At 46.2% G+C, this 20,729-nt stretch overlaps 1 protein-coding gene and 1 non-coding gene across 2 annotated transcripts in view; one reads left to right on the forward strand and one right to left on the reverse strand.

Moving 5' to 3' along the window:
- The window catches only part of LOC126190385 (cytochrome P450 6k1-like), a 173,869-nt gene that overhangs the window by 96,461 nt on the left and 56,679 nt on the right, over positions 1-20,729 (reverse strand). Inside the window, exon 2 of the mRNA XM_049931018.1 lies at positions 18,738-18,987. Coding sequence (XP_049786975.1) covers positions 18,738-18,970 — 233 coding nt within the window. The 5' untranslated portion in view covers positions 18,971-18,987. The remainder of the gene's footprint in view (positions 1-18,737; positions 18,988-20,729) is intronic.
- Trnar-gcg (transfer RNA arginine (anticodon GCG)) lies at positions 11,226-11,299 on the forward strand. Its single transcript has one exon. It is a non-coding gene; the product is annotated as a tRNA-Arg (tRNA).

Here is a 20,729-nt window from a genome sequence, read left to right on the forward strand (position 1 = left end):
TGAACTATGAAAAAAATAAGCAGAATGTACAAACTGAGTAGTCCATGCGCAAGATAGGCAACATCAAGGATAGTGTGAGCTCAGGAGCGCCGTGGTCCCGTGGTTAGCGTGAGCAGCTGCGGAACGAGAGGTCCTTGGTTTAAGTCTTCCCTCGAGTGAAAAGTTTACTTTCTTTATTTTCGCAAAGTTATGATCTGTCCGTTAGTTCATTGACGTCTCTGTTCGCTGTAATAAGTTTAGTGTCTGTGTTTTGCGACCGCACCGTAAAACCGTGCGATTAGTAGACGAAAGGACGTGCCTCTCCAATGGGAACCGAAAACATATGATCGCAAGGTCATAGTCAACCGATTCCTCCACAGGAAAACACGTCTGATATATTCTATACGACACTGGTGACGGCATGTGCGTCACGTGACAGGAATATGTTGTCGACCCACCTAACTTGTACACTTGGCGAATGGGTAAAAAGATTCTTCTACTTTGCCCGATTTAGCTTCGAGGGAAGACTTGAACAAAGGACCTCTCGTTCCGCAGCTGCTCACGCTAACCACGGGACCACGGCGCTCCTGAGCTCACACTATCCTTGATGTTGCCTATCTTGCGCATGGACTACTCAGTTTGTATATTTTGCTTATTTTTTTCATAGTTCCACACAACTTCTTCCTGTTTTCTCGATTGATCTGTGTTCAGTTTTTCAAGGCCTATCTACTGTGCCAACTTATAACTAAATCTGACGGGGGTGCGATGGGGAGGTTCCCTTGTCAGAACTGTCGGAAGAACTGTGACGCGAGAACGGTATCGACCGTTGGCAGTCGAACAGTGATACTGCGAGGATCTGCAGCATTATGGCGTATGCGCCTGTGTTGTGTAATCGTGCTACACAGAAGCACGTGAAAATTTATGGCAGCGTTCTTATTTTTCGGTCATAGTACAAAGTGAACGTTATGGAACAAAATGTTTGACTGAGAATAATGTGAGCTTCAATGAGTACTAAAATAGCAGGAGACAATGCTTACGCGAAAGGTCAGTGACTGCTGTGGCTAGAACCGAACTGCTTTGCACAAACTAATGTACTTTGAATTTCTTATCTCGCGTGCAACTTAATGAGCAGTCGTGCGCGTTAAGATGTAACTGTCGCCGAGGAGATTTTTGAAATGCTTATGACGTGCGTTACTGTTTTCGCCAGAACTATGAATCTGCGACCATGATTGCTAAAAGCGGTCGACTGTAACTACGCGGCGGCGACTAAAAGTACTACGCATATTGTTTTAAAACTGTGAACTGGACGTTAAAAAAGAGAAAATTGTCTGCAGTGGCGGCTGTTGTGTAAGAGCACAAGAGGATGTGAGGCACCCTAACTTTTGACTCCTTGCGGATTTATTGGTTATTTTTCTTTGAATGCTGTTAAACTTAATGTACAAGCGGTAATCTGAAGTACACAGCAGTAAATCTATGCTACGATGCTACTCCCCTAGACTGTTTCAAACTTGGCTTCAGGGTCGCGAGCACATCTTCAGTTGTACAGGACATGTTTTAAGGAGCTTTTGCCCATGCGCTACTGGTGTGACGTAATGGTCTTACAGACCAAATACATAAAAATTTGATAAACAAAGTTCATAGCTAGCCCTTACCACTCAGCTACAAGTTTATGTCGGTGCCATCATGTGGTAGCACACTGCAGCAGACTTTTATCCCGTTCGCTTGGCATAAATCCCGCTAGACAGTAGCACACTTCCCAAATATGCCAATTTGTTCACTATATACTAAAATTAGATCGGACATCAATATATGTTATACTGATAGTAAAACCTATTTGTGGGTTTCTGAATGAGATTTAGTACATTAAGTTTCGTCTTTCGTCATGTTGTAATCCGTTCGAGGTGCTGAGAACCATAAAGCACATCGTCGTCGATTGTGAGGCTGTAGCTTTTATTCATTCTTCTGACATCTGTTGATCTTATGGTGAGTCGGGTTGATCTGTACTGTACGCCCACACTGAATATATAAGCATTCACAAAAAGCTACCTCACAGGTTCCTCTGATATTCACTTAAATGTGGGATCTATGACGGTGTTCTTATGGCCCTTATGGTTCTCAGAGCCTCATCTGAATTCTAGTCAAGTACACATGTAGGTAGACAGTACTGTTTGAACTTAATAATTTCTGCTAACGGCAGATTGTATTTGGAGGTGGTTGTTTACTGTGCAGGAATCGGCTTCCGCCTGCAGTGTCAACGTGAACTGTGTTGAATCTGTTTTAAGCGCTAACAGAAAAGAAAATTATGAGGAAAAGTTAGCCGCAAAGGAACTAGATTCAAAAATGGCTCTGAGCACTATGGGACTTAACATCTATGGTCATCAGTCCCCTAGAACTTAGAACTACTTAAACCTAACTGACCTAAGGACATCACACAACACCCAGTCATCACGAGGCAGAGAAAATCCCTGACCCCGCCGGGAATCGAACCCGGGAACCCGGGCGTGGGAAGCGAGAACGCTACCGCACGACCACGAGATGCGGACAAAAGGAACTAGCGCCTCCCAGGCCAGATCCATTGACAGAGAAAGTGTCGAAATAAAATAAGCGTGATTACAAGCGAACATTTAACAAAGAAGAGTAAAATAAGCATAAGCTGTTGTGTGGGTGCAATGTAAGAATGTTCGCTTTTAGCCTGGAAGTTAATTCGTTAGCTAATATATATGTGTTAGGGATCTTGTACATTAGTCCGTAAAAATAAAAAAGAGCACGGAAATTACCACTTAAACAAAAATGCGAAACAGGGAGTAGCGAAAGCTTAAACGTTGTTTCGTTCTTGCCCCAAACTGTACTTAATTATGACAAAACAACAAAATTCCACAAAAACAATTCTTTCTTTTTTCAGACAGCTATGCGTAGTATTATTATAATTTCTGTTATTATCACTATTGGCAGTGGCGATAGTTGTATAAATATGTTGATAAGCGTAAGTGTTATACAGCAGATGCTATTAATTTCGCACTCTCATATTTATCTGAATCTAAAAATTTCTGAACACTCAAAATGTATACTCAAGAGCCGCTACTGAGTGTGCATAAAGAACGTTGTAATTGTACACATACGAATGTAGATATAAACAGCAACAACTACGGCTAACCGTCCTGTGGCCAAAGAAACGATACGGAGGATGATATTAACGTCTGGAGAATCATACACTGAGGAGTATCCATTATAATTTCATGGGTAATGGAGCTGTAATAATTACACGTCAGCATCACCAAGTCACCGCTTACGTCAAAGCACATCGTCTACAAAAAGATAAGCTGCAACGTCAAGTGCTCTCCTCCTCTAAGACTAAAAGAATTTCATGTAGTTTCAAATGTAAGTTCTGTCCTTTTTGTGACAAACTCTTCTCAATATTTGCTTTCCTTCGAAATAAATGTAATTTCTATGTTGATATTATTAACCCTCAACTAATAGTAGTTATTGCTATTTAGTAAAAGTATGTTATTCATTTATTTTATTGTTATTGTCATTACACATGTTTTACGTATTGTTTTAGAGGCTTGTGTTTTTTTTGCCTATGTGTAGTGTTTTTGTTGGGTGCATTAACATGTTTTGTTGTGATGTGTGGTATACCGCGTAAGTTATACGGCTCGTCCACTGTTGGTGCAGGACAAGCTCTAGGGGGAAATTTTCAATCTGACAGCCATCAGCCACTTAACCTGTATTTACATTCAATAAGACGTCATATTACGACATATTCATGACCAAGTGCGAGTTTATTTATGCATTACAATTATAACTGAACAAAGTTGTGGCCATTTGCTTAATTTTTCGGAAATTATTAACAGAAGTTTTCGTGTTTTATGTTCTTTTGGTGTTTGTTGCCGAACTCTAACATGGTTACTTTCGTTAAGTTTGGAAGTAAAACGGGTCCTTATGAGTTTAAATAATCGAAATTCACGGTCAAAATTACACAAAGTAGACGTCTAAGAATTATTTTCTTCACATATAAGTCATTTCGCGACAAGATTAGATAACACAGCATATTATGACCTAATTTCGTTACACTGCTGAGTCATTTTCTTCACAAGTGAGACATGGAGAAATACATGCTGGGAACTTAGGAAAAGAAGCAACTGGAGCAGGCGACAGACGGAGGTGGGGGACGTAATTATCAGTGTAGTGAAAATTAAATGGAAGCGGGTAAGTCCTTGGTATATGAATCAAGATGTAAGGATAAGTCTGTGATACTACTTAATGGAAGCAGGTAGCAAACGGAAAACATGCAATTATAGTGAGTATGATTCGGAGTACTGAATACGCTTCATTGTTGGCATGTGTTCTTTCTCTCAACAATTTGGGCTGAGTGGCTAATGTTCGCGTTCACGACTTTCTCGATACGTACAGTATGTATTGACGTCCTCGTGAATTTACTTGCACTGTATTATTGTACGATTGCTTGGGCAAGGATTAATGCACGTGTTTGTTATAGCGACGAACTGTTCGAAACTTGCCTACCATTTGCTATAGCGATCGCAATATAGTTTTATCTCATTAGAGGAGCTAGGTTACCTTTGTGTTCACCAGAATTACACTAGGCATTTATAAATAGTGACAGACGTGTTGGAAGAAACATCGTTACAACTCGTCTAAATCTGACTGTGGTAGCAGCTGCAGCTAACAGTGGGAGCAGCCGAGAGTGGGAGCCAGTCAAAACCGTCTGTGTGTACTGCAGGGCTGGGCACAACATACCAAGAAACTTACCACAGCATTACAGTTTAATGTAGAAGTTAAAAGTGTGTGTAGCGTTGGGAGGATAGAAGAAAGATAGTGGCTTAGAGGTAGTCTGCAATTTCCGAGCAGTTAGGAGCAAACGCAGAATAACAAACTTCTAGTGAGGGTAGGTTGCTTGCTTGCATTAGCGCCAAACACTGTCATAGGGCACCTTCTAGAGGCGAGGATTGTGGGAATTGATAGGATGCCCGCAGTAGAAGACTCAAGGACACTCAGGGGTCTGGTTATTTATTTACAATCAGACTAACTACTACACTGAAGGCTAACGATAAATGTTAGAAAAAACGAAGGAGGCAACTGGTTGCACAACAGAAGTCTGTGTCTGAGTCCGTGGAGTGAGGGCTAACAGAAGTGGCAAACACAAGCAGCAATGTAAGTACACTATTTTATCGAAAGTATCCAGACACTTCCATAAATATACGTTTTTCGTATTAGGTGCATTGTGCTGCCGCCTACTGCCAGGTACTCAATATCAGCGACCTCAGTAGTCAATAGACATCGTGACACAGTGGAATGGAATGCTCCGCAGAACTCACGGACTTCGAACGTGGTCAGGTGATTGGATGTCACTAGTGTCATACGTCTATACGGGATATTTCCACACTCCTAAACAACCGTAGGTCCACTGTTTCCAGTGTGATAGCGAAGTGGAAACTTGAAGGGACACGTACTGCACCAAAGCGTACAGGCCGACCTCGTCTGTTGACTCACAGAGACCACAAACAGTTGAAGAGGGTCATAATGTGTAATAGGCAAACATCTATACAGACCATCACACAGGAATTTCAAACTGCATCAGCATCCACTGCAAGTACTAAGACAGTTAGGTGGCAGGTGAGAAAACTGGGATTTCATAGTCGAGCGGCTGCTCATAAGCCACACATCACACCGTAAATGCTAAACAACGCCTCGCTTGGTGTAAGGAGCGCAGACTGTGGACAATTGAACAGTGGAACAACGTTATGTGGAGTGACGAATCACGGTACACGATGTGGCGATCCGGTGGCAGGGTGTGGGTATGGCGAATACCCGGAGAACGTCATCTGCCAGCGTGAGTAGTGCCAACAGTAAAATTAGGAGGCGGTGGTGTTATCATTACACGACAATAACATCCCTGTAATGGACTGGCCCACACAGAGACCTCATCTGAATCCTAAAGAACACATTTGCGATGTTTTGGAACGTCGATTTCGTGCCAGGCCTCACCAACCGACTCCGTGAAGAATGGGCTGCCATTCCCCAAGAAAGCTTCCAGCACCTGACTGAACGTATGCCTGCGAGAGTGGAAGGTGTCATCTAGGCTAAGGATAGGCCCACACCACACTTAATTCCAGCATTACGGACAGAGGGCGCCACGAACGTGTAAGTCATTTTCAGCTATGTGTCCGGATACTTTTGATAGTGTATAAAACTGCGAGAGCAGCACTGCAAGTGAGTGTAACTTGCTGCTGCTAACCAGATTCTAGTGACGAGCGACACGGAACTGTCATCCCAACAGTCTGACTGAGAACTCCCTTCAGTGCAGAAAACCTGGGTTTTGATAGAATTGTGGCGGCGCACTACTTCTCGCTTACTAAGCTGGTGCTTCACAGACATCGGCCAGTCTGACGTGCAGCACACCCCCTAATGCCTCTGGCCAACCACATTGAGGTCCTTTCCCTCCTTCTACGCTATAGGTGGGGATGTTTCTGATCTTTACATTAACAAACTCCAAGTTTTATAGCAACAGCTTTCAGCTGAAAGCTAAACGTCACTGCCATTCCTATTATGTCTAGTAGAGATGGGGGATCCGCTCTTGAACTAATTCATAGAGTTGAATCTTTCAAAGGAATGAACAATCAGTGATTCAGAAAAAAAGAACTGTAGCTCCAAACGTTTCCCACGGCAGAGAGAGAGAGAGAGAGAGAGAAAGAGAGACGGACGGAGCATATCAGCAGCGCCTCTGCTGGTCAGAGCACAGTGCACGCCACACAACACAGCCAGCGCCGGCCTCTGCCCTGCTTCTACCTTGGCTGCCTACATTGTGCAGTGCCCCATTGGATTTTGTGTTTCACATATGCCGTGCCGTCTCTGTGCGTCGTCTGCCGCGTGCAGCAGCTTAACTTGGCATCGCACTCTGTCGGCGATCGTTTCAGTCGCACGTCCTGCCCTCTGGGCAGTTGATGCGAGCAACAGGACAGAGAGCCACCTAGCGGATAACATAGGAACTACTTGCAACAACCTGCTCGCAAGGGAACGGACGATTTGTCTCGGAGCGGGTGAGTTCACCGCTCCCCCCACCCTCGGAACTCGCCCGCTCAACGCTCACCCCACCGTCTCGACTCTAGCCAGAGCGTTGAGCAAAGCGACTCAGGTGTCACTCTGGTCTCTGCGGTCTCAGCTCACGCAGTAATACAGCTCGCGGCTCGACCTACTCGACTCAGCGCCTCTGCATCGGAGTCCGTCTCTACTGGATATTGTTCTTCGTAGTAATACCGCTATGTATATTACATTATTATGTTATGTATACATCAATTGTTTTTATTTTATTTTTATTTGTTTAAACTGATTAGATTAGGTTCCTGATGACTCCTCTTACTATAGGATTTTTATTATGGACACTCGAATTTACGCTTTAATTACGAGCAAACCGATAAACGTATCGCAAAATGTGATACACCAATATTTTCCTTGTTTTATTCTGCGTAAGGCTATATGCAGCACTTTCGTTTTACAGTCAAATTTATATTTTTTTTCTTATTCTGGTACGGATTTTGCGATTTTAGGCGTCTTCGGAAGGAAACGTTCACTTTAAAAATATATGGCTTGCGATGTATTTGTATGAGGTCAATGAAATTTTAATACATTATAGCCAAATATATTGTTAATGTAAATCTCAAGTTACAACATTTTCCGATCACCCAAAAAACCACGATAGTGCAAAATAAATCAATAATAAAAAACTTTGTCATATCGTGGAAATTTCAATAAACAATACAAAATTCTTACTCATTATCTGTGTTACTTCAAAATAGGATCAAATAAGATCAAAATACAGGTATAGTACTGGAATAAACCAAGTTTAAAGGGCAATGTGCCTTCCATTTACTTTCTATTGTAAATGAGTGGTGAGTCATGAAAAAGAGCTAATTCATTTCAGGGAGTGAACAGTTCTGATCCAATCTCTGATGTCTGCCCATCTCTAATGTCTAGCAGCAAGTGCCTTACGTCATTTGGGCCCACCCTGAGGTCTCTGGCGAATAGGAACAGCTATTCTAGCAGTTTTAGCCATTTTCCATCTGACTCTAAACTCACTGTGTAAACGCACTGACGTTGCTATTCCCAGAAACAAATATCAAGCTTGCGGCCTATGCTGAGACAGGCCTGTCTGTGACTACCTTCTCTATGTCGCCTCACAAGAGCGTCTGGGCGATTGATGGCGTTGGCAGTTAATTTCTGAAGTGAAACCTGTCCCATGGGACAGCTGCCCAGAGTCTGTGCAGGGCTCTAGCGGTACTGTCTAACTCCGGTAACCTAAAGGCTAACACTTTGTCTGCGGTCTGTGATTCCCAATCATAGAATGCCCTCCTTGACTTCCAACAGCTTTAAGCTTAACCATGTACAACCTATCAATATATGACATTAGGATCTGGCGACTCACAAATCTGCTATATGTTGGTTGATAATTCATCGGAAATCAATAATGTTTTGAAATTGAATGCACCTGCATTCCCACCTCTTTTTCTGATCGAGCTGTACTACCATCAAGAAGCAACTCCAACCTCACTGCCAAGAAGTAACGGCGAATCAGATGATCAGCAACTTAAGGAACGAGTAACGGGTACTTTGTAAGTGAAAGGTGGTTCGTCAGTACTGAAAAGATAGGGTTCCAAATTTAGTTGATATCTTTACAGGTATACAATGTACGAGTTCATAACAATGCGAACAACACATCTATTCAGGCTGCTGACGAATCACTTGTTTGCAGACGTGTTTCGTTACTGAGTAACTATGAAGTTAGATTTACACTGATGAGCCAGAATGTTAGGACCACCTACCTAACAGCCGGTATATCCATGTTTGGCACAGATAACACCGGCGACGCGTCGTGACACGGAAGCAATGAGGCCTTGGTAGGTTGCTCGATGGAGTTAGCACCACATATGCACACGTCACCTAATTCCTGTAAATTCCGGGGAGGGGGGCGATGTGCTCTGACGCCACATTCAATCACATCCCAGATGTGTTCAATTGGATTCAGCTCTGGCGAGTTGGGGGGCAAGCACGTCAACCGGAACTCGCCACTGTGTTCCTCAAACCACACCAGCACACTTTGTGACATGGACCATTATCATGTTGAAAAACGTCACTGCCTCCGGGAAACATGATCGTCATGAAGGGGTGTACGCGGTATGTAACCAGTGTGCCATACTCCTTGGCCGCCCTGATGCCTTGCACGAGGTCCGCTGGACCCCTGGATGTCCACATCAATGTTCCCGACAGCATGATGGAACCGCCACCACCTTTTCTCCATCCTACAGTGCAGGTGTCAAGGAGTTATTCCCCTGCAGGACTACGGATTCACGCCCTCCCATTGGCATGATGAAGAAGGTATCAGGATTCATCAGGCCATGCAATGATCTGTCACTGCGCCAATGTCCAGTGTTGATGGCCACATGCCCATTTCAGTCGTAGTTGCCGTTATCGGGATGTTAACAATGACACATGCATGGGTCATTGGCTGCGGAGGCCTATCTTTAGGAGTGTTCGGTGCACTGTGTACTAAGACACATTTGTACTCTGCCCTGCATTAAAGTTTGATGTTAGTTCCACCACAGTTCGCCGCCTCTCCTGCTTTACCAGTCTGCCCAGCCTATGACGTCCGACATCTGTATTGAGGGATGACACCTCGACGTGGTTTCACCTTGGTGTCGTCACGTGTTGGAGACATTTACCACAAAGTTCCTCGAACACCAGACAAGTCGTGCGGTTTCCGAAATGCTCGTGCCGAACCTCCTGGCCATCACAATCTGCCCTCAGTCAAACTGAGATAGATCACGCGCCTTCCCCATTATACACACGGACAACGCGCTCACGAATACTACGTGCACCGTGCATGTCTCTCATCAGCAGTCATTCCTCGCCAGGTGGCGCTGCTATCGCCTGGACGTGTTAATATGGATAGCACGTCGGTGGTCCCTGTCGAGCTGGGACATCACCTTAATTACTCAGGAACCTTTGACTACATTAATATTACAGCCCTTCCCACTCGCCGTAACCACATAATCACGAATCTTAGGTTCGTGTGACTTCTCGTCTTTCCCAAAATGAAAATCATATTGAAGGGGCAAATATTTGATACAGAGGAAAAGATTCAAGTGAAATTGCAGTGGGTACTAACCACCCTAACAAAGAAAGAATTTCTCGATGGATTTCAAAAGTGGCAGGAATATTACGATTGGTGTATTTGCTCCCAAGAGGACTTCCCGTAAGGTGTTGGTGTGGAAATAGCTCTAAGTATGACTAATAGCTATTCACGTATTTCAGCTTTTGTGAAATACCGGTTCCCTCGTGCACACCAACTACATATCTAAATGTAGCAATATGAAACGATATGGAAGGGTCCAACAACTGAAATTACTGGTCAAATATGTGGGGTCATCACAGATCACATTGAATGAAAGAAAGGCTTCGGGCACATGCTGATCAAGTTATAACAGCCTGGTTCCTACGGTATGAGGAATACTATATGAGATTATCTGCTAGAAAAAGGCACTCTTTTCACAGAACTCTAATTGGAAAGTTTACAGAATCAATTCTAGAGGAACAGTGTTAGATGATTCTACTGCCACCGTTGGACGAGGGGCGTTCAACAAGTAATGGAACACAATCTTTCCCTCGGCCAGTTTTGACTGAAAAAGCGTGGAAATGGTTTTGGGGCATCGTGGAATATTCCTACTTCAGCCCCATTAGTTTCATTAAGTTCCGATGGATGGCACCGCTATGTGATCAAAAGTATCTGGACACCTGGCTGTAAATGACTTACAAGTTGGTGGCACCCTCCATCCGTAATGCTGAAATTCAATATGGGTTTGGCCCACCCTTAGCCTTGATGACAGCTTCCACTCGCAGGCATACGTTCAATCAGGTTGCTGGAAGCTTTCTTGGGGGGATGGCAGCCCATTGTTCATGGAGTGCTGCACTGAGGAGAGGTATCGATGTCAGTCGGTGAGGCGTAGCACGAAGTCGGCGTTCCAAAACATCAGTTTCATATCAACACACACTCCGCTGCAGACTGAAAATCTCATTCTGGAAACATCCCCCAGGCTGTGGCTAAGCCATGTCTCCTCAATATCCTTACTTCCAGGAGTGCTAGTTCTGCAAGGTTCGCAGGAGAGCTTCTGTAAAGTTTGGAAGGTAGGAGACTAGGTACTGGCAGAAGTAAAGCTGTGAGGACGGGGCGTGAGTCGTGCTTGGGTAGCTCAGTTGGTAGAGCACTTGCCTGCGAAGGGAGAGGTCCCGAGTTCGAGTCTCGGTCCGGCACACAGTTTTAATATGCCAGGAAGTTTCATCCCAAAGGTGTTCTTTAGGATTCAGGTCAGGTCTCTGCGCAGGCCAGTCCATTGCAGGGATGTTATTGTCGTGTGACCACTCCGCCACAGATCGTGCATTATGAACAGGTGCTCGATCGTATTGAAATATGCAGTCGGCATCCCCAAATAGGTCTTAAACAGTGGAAAGCAAGAAGGTGCTTAAAACATCAATGTAGACCTGCGCTGCGATAGTGCCACGCTAAACAACAAGGGCTGCAAACCCCCTCCATGAGAAACACAACCACACCATAACACCACCGTCTCCGAATTTTACTGTTGGCACTACACACGCTGGCAGATGACGTTCACCGGGCATTCGCCATACCCACACCCTGCCATCAGATCGCTACGTTGTGTACCATGATTCGTCACTCCACACAACGTTTTTTCACTGTTCAATCGTCCAATGTTTACGCTTCTTACAACAAGCGAGGCGTCGTTTGACATTTACCGGCGTGATGTGTGGCTTATGAGCAGCCACTCGACTATGAAATCCAAGTTTTCTCACCTTCTGCCTAACTGCCATAGTACTTGCAGTGGATCCTGATGCAGTATGGAATTCCTGTGTGACGGTCTGGATAGATGTCAGCCTATTACACATTACGACCCTCTTCAACTGTCGGCGGTCTCTGTCAGTCAATAGACGAGGTCGGCCTGTATGCTTTCATGTTGTATGTCCTTTCACGTCTCCACTTCACTATCACTTAGGTAACAGTGAAGCTAGGGATGTTTAGGAGTGTGGAAATCTCACGTACAGACGTATGACACAAGTGACACCCAATCATCTGACCACGTTGAAAGTCCGTGAGTTCCGCGGAGCGCCCCATTGCGCTCTCTCACGATGTCTAATGACTACTGAGGTCGCTGATTTGAAGTACCTGACAGTAGCTGGCAGCACAATGCACCTGATATGAAAAACGTATATTTTTGGGGGTGTCCGGATACTTTTGATCCCATAGCGTATGTAGCCTTCAAAATAGCGTCTGGAACGGAGTTGCATTCCAAGCAGACAGTTGTCACTGAGTTTCTTTTGGCGTTAAATCAGGGCATCGCAGGCACTCATAGGTCTTTACAGAATGTCTACGAAGACCTGGCAATGAACAAAACCATGGTGTGTTATTGGGCGAAAAACTTGTCCGATGTCTCACATGCTGGCCGGCCGCACACGGCTGTTACTCCTGTAATGTTAGAACTTCGTCACAAAAATGCAAACAATCTTTTCCTTCCCGATGACAACGTAATGTGTCGCAAACGTCTGCGCACCCGAGATAATCATAACTTCTTCGCCATCCGCTCTACAGCCCAGATCTTGCCACTTCCGACATCCATCTGTTTGGCCCAATGAAGAATGCACTCCGCAGGAAGCAGTATGGAATGATGTGGAGATCATTGATTCAGCAAGACATTGGCTTGGACGTCGACTAGTAGAACGGTACCATGCGGGCAATCAGGCCCTCCCAGTAAAGTGACGTAAGACCGTCGCACTGAACGGAGATTACGTTGAAAAATAGGGGTTTTTTTTTGCACAGAAGAGTGGTGAATGAAATGATGTGTTGGAATCCCGAAGAAAACTAATCTGTTTTCAAAAACGAAATGTGTTGCATTACTTATGGAGTGCTCCTCGTATATCTGTCATACTGATAATGAAAATAAGCTAAGAGTGTCTTTCTGGTAGATTAAAGGTTTTTGAATCTGAAATCTTACCTTCCACTCATAATTACATAATGAAGGCAGAAGATGTTGCTAACTGAAAGTAACTTAGATATGGTTTCATAGAGGAAATTCGTGTGGTTGTGTCTTTTAGCATGGGAAAAGAAGGCGTTATTGAAGAGATAAGATAGCTGTTAAGTATATCGATTTGCGAGATAAAGGGTCTTATCTGGCTATCAGATGAATGGCCAAACCCACAACGATTTTTTTCAGACTGCTAGGAGGAAGATACTGACAGCATAGGCGACTCTGCCTCTAGCATTTGTGAGTGACACGTTCTTGCTAGCCCTAGAATGAGCAGCTTGGGAGTCTGTCGAGAGGGTGCAAATGTAGGTATGTGTGCAGTTCACGGCATGTACCGTATCTGCAGAAAGAATGTCTTTGGTCATGGGGACAAATGAAAACATCCAGTGGGTGTCACTGATGCTAACGCTGGACATCAGGTCCCACTCTAGGCTGCAGCCAAAGGCACGACCTCTGCCCACCGCCCTCATGCATTCGACTGGCCATATGCTGCTCTCGTAGTGAACCTGTACATGACTCTTTACTGCCAGCACACTGCATGCAGTGTCTGATAATGGAATGCCCTAATGCACTCAATTAAAAGTCTCCTGACAGTGCTCTGTTTGGCTCAAATCAGTAACTACGAGGTGCATTCAAGTGCTAAGGCCTCCGATTTTGTTTCTCCGGACTGTAAAGAGATAGAAACATGTGCATTGTTTTAAAATGAGGTCACGTTCATTGTCAATACGTCCCAGAGATGGCAGCACCGTACGGCAGATGGAATTTTACCGCCAGCGGCGAGAATGACAACTGTTTTAAATACTTAAAATGGCGACGTTTTCCTTACTTGAACAGCGTGCAATCATTCGTTTTCTGAATTTGCGTGGTGTGAAACCAATTGAAATTCATCGACAGTTGAAGGAGACATGTGGTGATGGAGTTATGGATGTGTCGAAAGTGCGTTTGTGTGTGCGACAGTTTAATGAAGGCACAACATCGTGTGACAACAAACTGAAACAACCTCGGGCTCGCACAAGCCGGTCTGACGTCATGATTGAGAAAGTGGAGAGAATTGTTTTGGGGGATCGCCGAATGACTGTTGAACAGATCGCCTCCAGAGTTGGCATTTCTGTGGGTTCTGTGCACACAATCCTGCATGACGACCTGAAAATGCGAAAAGTGTCATCCAGGTGGGTGCCACGAATGCTGACGGACGACCACATGGCTGCCCGTGTGGCACGTTACCAAGCAATGTTGACGCGCAACGAGAGCATGAATGGGACTTTCTTTTCGTCGGTTGTGACAATGGATGAGACGTGGATGCCATTTTTCAATCCAGAAACAAAGCGCCAGTCAGCTCAATGGAAACACACAGATTCACCGCCACCAAAAATATTTCGGGTAACCGCCAGTGCTGAAAAAATGATGGTGTCCATGTTCTGGGACAGCGAGGGCGTAATCCTTACCCATTGCGTTCCAAAGGGCACTACGGTAACAGGTGCATCCTACGAAAATGTTTTGAAGAACAAATTCCTTCCTGCACTGCAACAAAAACGTCCAGGAAGGGCTGCGCGTGTGCTGTTTCACCAAGACAACGCACCCGCACATCGAGCTAACTTTACGCAACAGTTTCTTCGTGATAACAACTTTGAAGTGATTCCTCATGCTCCCTACTCACCTGACCTGGCTCCTAGTGACTTTTGGCTTTTTCCAACAATGAAAGACACTCTCCGTGGCCGCACATTCACCAGCCGTGCTGCTATTGCCGCAGCGATTTTCCAGTGGTCAAAACAGACTCCTAAAGAAGCCTTCGCCGCTGCCATGGAATCATGGCGTCAGCGGTGTGAAAAATGTGTACGTCTGCAGGGCAAAAACGTCGAGAAGTAGCGCCAGTTTCATCGATTTCGGGTGAGTAGTTAATTAGAAAAAAAATCGGCGGCCTTAGAACTTGAATGCACCTCATAAAAGCTTGGAAAAAATTACCCTGAAATTTTCCTTGCTGTAATGGACAGTTTATTGTTTTCTCTTAATTGTTCTTATGGAAAGATATTCGCTCTGTAACTGTTTCGCAAAGGGTAACTAAAATTAACTAGCCATGACCCCAAAACAGGGTAATGTTCAGAAGTCGAACGATTGTAATAGACTTATTTACATTCCTAAAACTGGGAAAGTCACATTAAAATGTAATCATTTTGTAATTAATAACTGTGTTTAGCAAAATTATCCTCAAGGGTGGGACTTACCTAAAATCAATACTATACCTTCTTGCAAAACGTTTGCGTATAGGCTCTCCATATCCTGCTAGAACAAGTTCATTAGGAAACAGGGTACCATGGAAAATGGCTTGGCCAATGTCTATGGACTGAAGAAGAGAAGGGAAGTACCGTCCCCACAAGCTGTATCGCAGCTGCCGAGTATTTACGAACGGGTTTCAATAAGTAACGAAACAAATATTTTCTGAAAGCAGGTTGGTTTTATTCAGGATTCCAGTACACTATATTATTCCCCACTATTTTGGCTACGAAACCCTGTTTTACGCCATAATCTCCATTCAATGCATCGACCTTAGGCCACGTTACTTGGAAGGCCTGCATGCCAGCATGGTACCTCTCTACTGGTCGACGCCGGAGCTAACGTCTTGCTGCATCTATAACGTCCCCAGCATCCACGTAGTGCTTCCTGCAGAGTGTGTCCTTCATTGGGCCAAAGCGATGGAAGTCAGAAGGTGCGAGATACAGGATGTATGGAGGACGAGGAAGAGCAGTCCAATGAAATTTTATGATGCAGTGAACACATGGTGTGTCGTGGGGCGATCATTTTGCTTTTAAAATAATTAAAAAGCCACGATCGCTTCAATCGTTTATTAGATGACAGGTTTAAGCACTCTGAAGGTGCCATCATCAGATCTGCGAAGCTATAACATAACAGGTTTGAGGGAGGGCTTACATGAGTTAACTATATACATTACAATTATTACAGAACCACATACCTGAAACGTGGATTAACATTTATAAAACCATATACACTCCTGGAAATGGAAAAAAGAACACATTGACACCGGGGTGTCAGACCCACCATACTTGCTCCGGACACTGCGAGAGGGCTGTACAAGCAATGATCACACGCACGGCACAGCGGACACACCAGGAACCGCAGTGTTGGCCGTCGAATGGCGCTAGCTGCGCAGCATTTGTGCACCGCCGCCGTCAGTGTCAGCCAGTTTGCCGTGGCATACGGAGCTCCATCGCAGTCTTTAACACTGGTAGCATGCCGCGACAGCGTGGACGTGAACCGTATGTGCAGTTGACGGACTTTGAGCGAGGGCGTATAGTGGGCATGCGGGAGGCCGGGTGGACGTACCGCCGAATTGCTCAACACGTGGGGCGTGAGGTCTCCACAGTACATCGATGTTGTCGCCAGTGGTCGGCGGAAGGTGCACGTGCCCGTCGACCTGGGACCGGACCGCAGCGACGCACGGATGCACGCCAAGACCGTAGGATCCTACGCAGTGCCGTAGGGGACCGCACCGCCACTTCCCAGCAAATTAGGGACACTGTTGCTCCTGGGGTATCGGCGAGGACCATTCGCAACCGTCTCCATGAAGCTGGGCTACGGTCCCGCACACCGTTAGGCCGTCTTCCGCTCACGCCCCAACATCGTGCAGCCCGCCTCCAGTGGTGTCGCGACAGGCGTGAATGGAGGGACGAATGGAGACGTGTCGTCTTCAGTGATGAGATTCGCTTCTGCCTTGGTGCCAATGATGGTCGTATGCGTGTTTGGCGCCGTGCAGGTGAGCGGCACAATCAGGACTGCATACGACCGAGGCACACAGGGCCAACACCCGGCATCATGGTGTGGGGAGCGATCTCCTACACTGGCCGTACACCACTGGGGATCGTCGAGGGGACACTGAATAGTGCACGGTACATCCAAACTGTCATCGAACCCATCGTTCTACCATTCCTAGACCGGCAAGGGAACTTGCTGTTCCAACAGGACAATGCACGTCCGCATGTATCCCGTGCCATCCAACGTGCTCTAGAAGGTGTAAGTCAACTACCCTGGCCAGCAAGATCTCCGGATCTGTCCCCCATTGAGCATGTTTCGGACTGGATGAAGCGTCGTCTCACGCGGTCTGCACGTCCAGCACGGACGCTGGTCCAACTGAGGCGCCAGGTGGAAATGGCATGGCAAGCCGTTCCACAGGACTACATCCAGCATCTCTACGATCGTCTCCATGGGAGAATAGCAGCCTGCATTGCTGCGAAAGGTGGATATACACTGTACTAGTGCCGACATTGTGCATGCTCTGTTGCCTGTGTCTATGTGCCTGTGGTTCTGTCAGTGTGATCATGTGATGTATCTGACCCCAGGAATGTGTCAATAAAGTTTCCCCTTCCTGGGACAATGAATTCACGGTGTTCTTATTTCAATTTCCAGGAGTGTAGATATCATGGCATATGAGGCAGACCATCTGATAAAATCATTGTCAAAACTAATACAAAATAATAAAAATCTGCTCTCATGGTCGTTCTTTCCATAAAATATAAAACTGAAGTCACCAGATGAAGCTACCACTGCTCGCCTATTGTGAACTGCTAGAATCACAGCAGGTAAGCCTGCGCGGAATAGGGCAGTGACGATGCCGACCGGCGATAGGCGAGCAGTGGTAGTTTCATCTGGTGACTTCAGTTTTATATTTTATGGAAAGAACGACCATGAGAGCAGATTTTTATTATTTTTCATTGGTTGTGACAAGGATTTTATCAGATGGTCTGCCTCACTTGCCATGATGTCCATATGGTTTTATAAATGTTAATCCACGTATTAGATGTTTGGTTCTGTAATAATTGTAATGTATACAGTTAACTCATGTAAGCCCTCCCTCAAACCTGTTATGTTATAGCTTCACAGATCTGATGCTGGCACCTTCAGAGTACTGAAACCTGTCATCTAATAAACGATTGAAGTGATCGTGGCTTTTCAATTACTTTAGAAATTTTATGAGCTTCTCTCGGGTGTGCAGACTTGTGTGACGCCTTGCATTGTCATGGAGACGGAGAAGGTAGTTTGCATTTTTGTGGCGACAAAAACTGCAGGGATCATAGCCGAGCGCGGCCGGCCGGCACTTGGGAGATTGCACAGGTTTGCGCGACCTTGCTGCTCGTCCTACGACTCATCGTACTTTTGTTCATTGCGAGGTCTCCGCAAGCGCCTATGAGTATCTGTGATGCTCTGGTTTTCCTCCAAATGAAACTCAATGACAGCTCTCTGCTTGGAAAGCACCTCCGTTACAGACTTCATTTTGAAAGCCATGTATAGTGCTGTCACCTATCGGAATTTCGTGAAACTAAGGGCTGAAGCGGGAATATTCCACAATGTCCCACAACAACTTCCACGTTTTTTTTTTTTCAGATGAACAGGGCCGTGAAAAAATGTGTTGCTTTACTTATTGAACGCCCATCGTATTTACAAGTTGATGTTGAGTCTGATTTTGGCTCAGCCATACGGAGCCTGAAACGTGTGGAGAGGAATCAGAGACAAGATGAAGCTTTCAGTTGGTCCGTATAACTCAATCGACAGAGCACCGGCTCGATATTCAGTCGTCCCGATACTATGCCGAGACACAGGCTTGCCTCAGCGTTCCGCAGAAATCCAGGCCTGCCGGCGACTCACCTGCCGAAGATGTAGAAGCCGACAAGGGGTTCGCCGGGCGCGGCGCAGTAGAGGTCGCGCAGGAACTGGCCCGGCGAGCGGCGCAGCAGCAGCAGGTTTGCCACGTGGCCCAGCAGCGGCCAGCCCGGCGGGCACGCCACGCCGCGGTCGCGCCAGTACGACTGGCGCCAGCCGTACAGCAGCAGCAGCGCCACCAGGGCGCAGCACGCCAGCACCAACGTCACGCCCAGCATCGCGGCCGCCTTCTGGTCTGCGGCACCAATTAAAACACACACACTACAGTACAACATTTGTAAACAGCAGTAAGGAGCTCAGTGTAAAATCCTAGTAACATTATTGCTCTGAGGAATAGATAAGGAGGAACTTCAGGATCTGATAAAACTGCAGGGTGAACATAAACCGAGAATCTGTACGGACGACTTCCTGACTGGAAATGGAGGGAAAAAAAGTCCTATGAACGTGTATCCAGAAATGCGTCGTTGCTACCCATGCATGTGACAATGTTAACACCACGACATCGGCGACTGCGACTGAAATGGTCGCGTCACCGTTCGCACTGGACGTTGGCGCAGAGGCAGAGGTTTCATGGTATGATGAATCCCGATACCTTCTTCATCATGCCGATGGGAGGGTGCAAATCCGTCGTCCTCCAGGGGAACGTAACTATGCTGCAGGCGGTGGCTCCATTATGCTGTGGGGACATTCACTTGGGCATCCATGGGTCCACTGGAGATCGCGCAAGACACTATGATGACCAAGAAGTATCGTACATTGGTGCAGGCCACGTACACCCCTTCATGACCATCACGTTTCTCGACGTCAACAAGATAACGTTTCTTGTTACAAGGTCGGGAGAGTGATGGGGTGGTTCGAGGAAGACAGTGGCGAGTTCTAGTTGACGTGCTGGACACCCAGCTCGCCAGATCTGAACCCCACCGAGTACATCTGGGATGTGATTCAACGTCACTTCAGAGCTCATCGCCCCCTCGCCGGAATTTACGGGAATTGGGTGACCTGTGTGTGCAGATGGGGTGCCAACTTCCTCCAGCGACCTACCAAGGCCTAATTTCTTCCATGACATGACGTGCCGCCAGTGTTATTCGTGCCAAAGGTGGACAAACCGGCTATTAGGTAGATGGTCATAATGTTCTGGCTGGTCAGTGTATGTAGATGGCACTGACGAATGAAAGTTCCTCTGACGACGTGGCGTGTCTGTAACCTACAGGTGACTATTATTCAGACTGACGATGCCAGTTCTGGTAAAGGTTGCTTCGCCAGTAAAGAGGACTGATGACAGATATCCCATAATTGTTATCGCCAGGTGCAAACACCATCGACAAAATCATTTCAGTAGCTGGGAATCCGCTGCTGATAATACTTTCACTCGTTGCAGGTGACATGGATAGTAGCGGTTGTCGTGCAGGATACACATAATCGTACTTTGGCTTACACAGTGTTGGCGGGCCACTTGCGTGACGCTTGTACTAGGGTTCGTCTCAATATCCCGGAGAACCCCATCCTCCAATCTTGGTGAACGCACACTCCGCCGCCTCCCTGCACGTTCGACTGTCTGAAAGGACCCGCGATCACACAAAAGCCCAAAACAGGCCTGAAATGTTGCGTGATGTGGTTGGTGCTGCCCCTCTACCGTTTTCATCTGCTTAGCCGTACACAAAACACCATCTCGTCTTGTTCCCGACACGAATACCGGGCCATTCTGCTGCTTACAGTATGCTGCGTCAGTCACACAGCCCTCCAGATCCTCAAATGTCATGCACTCCGCCTCGCCTTCGGTATACGCCTCCCGTCTCCCACGCGGATCCTCTATGACCTCATTCCTTTCCCCCTTCTGCTCCTATTCCTCGAACATATCTGCATACTCTACACCTCCCGCCGCCTCGATCCCCCTCACTCCCTGGTTGCTCCTTTCCTCTCCCATCCCCACCCTCTGCCACGCCTTCACTGTTGTCCCCCCCCCCCCCTACCCACCAT

Source organism: Schistocerca cancellata, chromosome 1 (genome assembly GCF_023864275.1).
Source record: "Schistocerca cancellata isolate TAMUIC-IGC-003103 chromosome 1, iqSchCanc2.1, whole genome shotgun sequence".
NCBI lineage: Eukaryota > Metazoa > Arthropoda > Insecta > Orthoptera > Acrididae > Schistocerca > Schistocerca cancellata.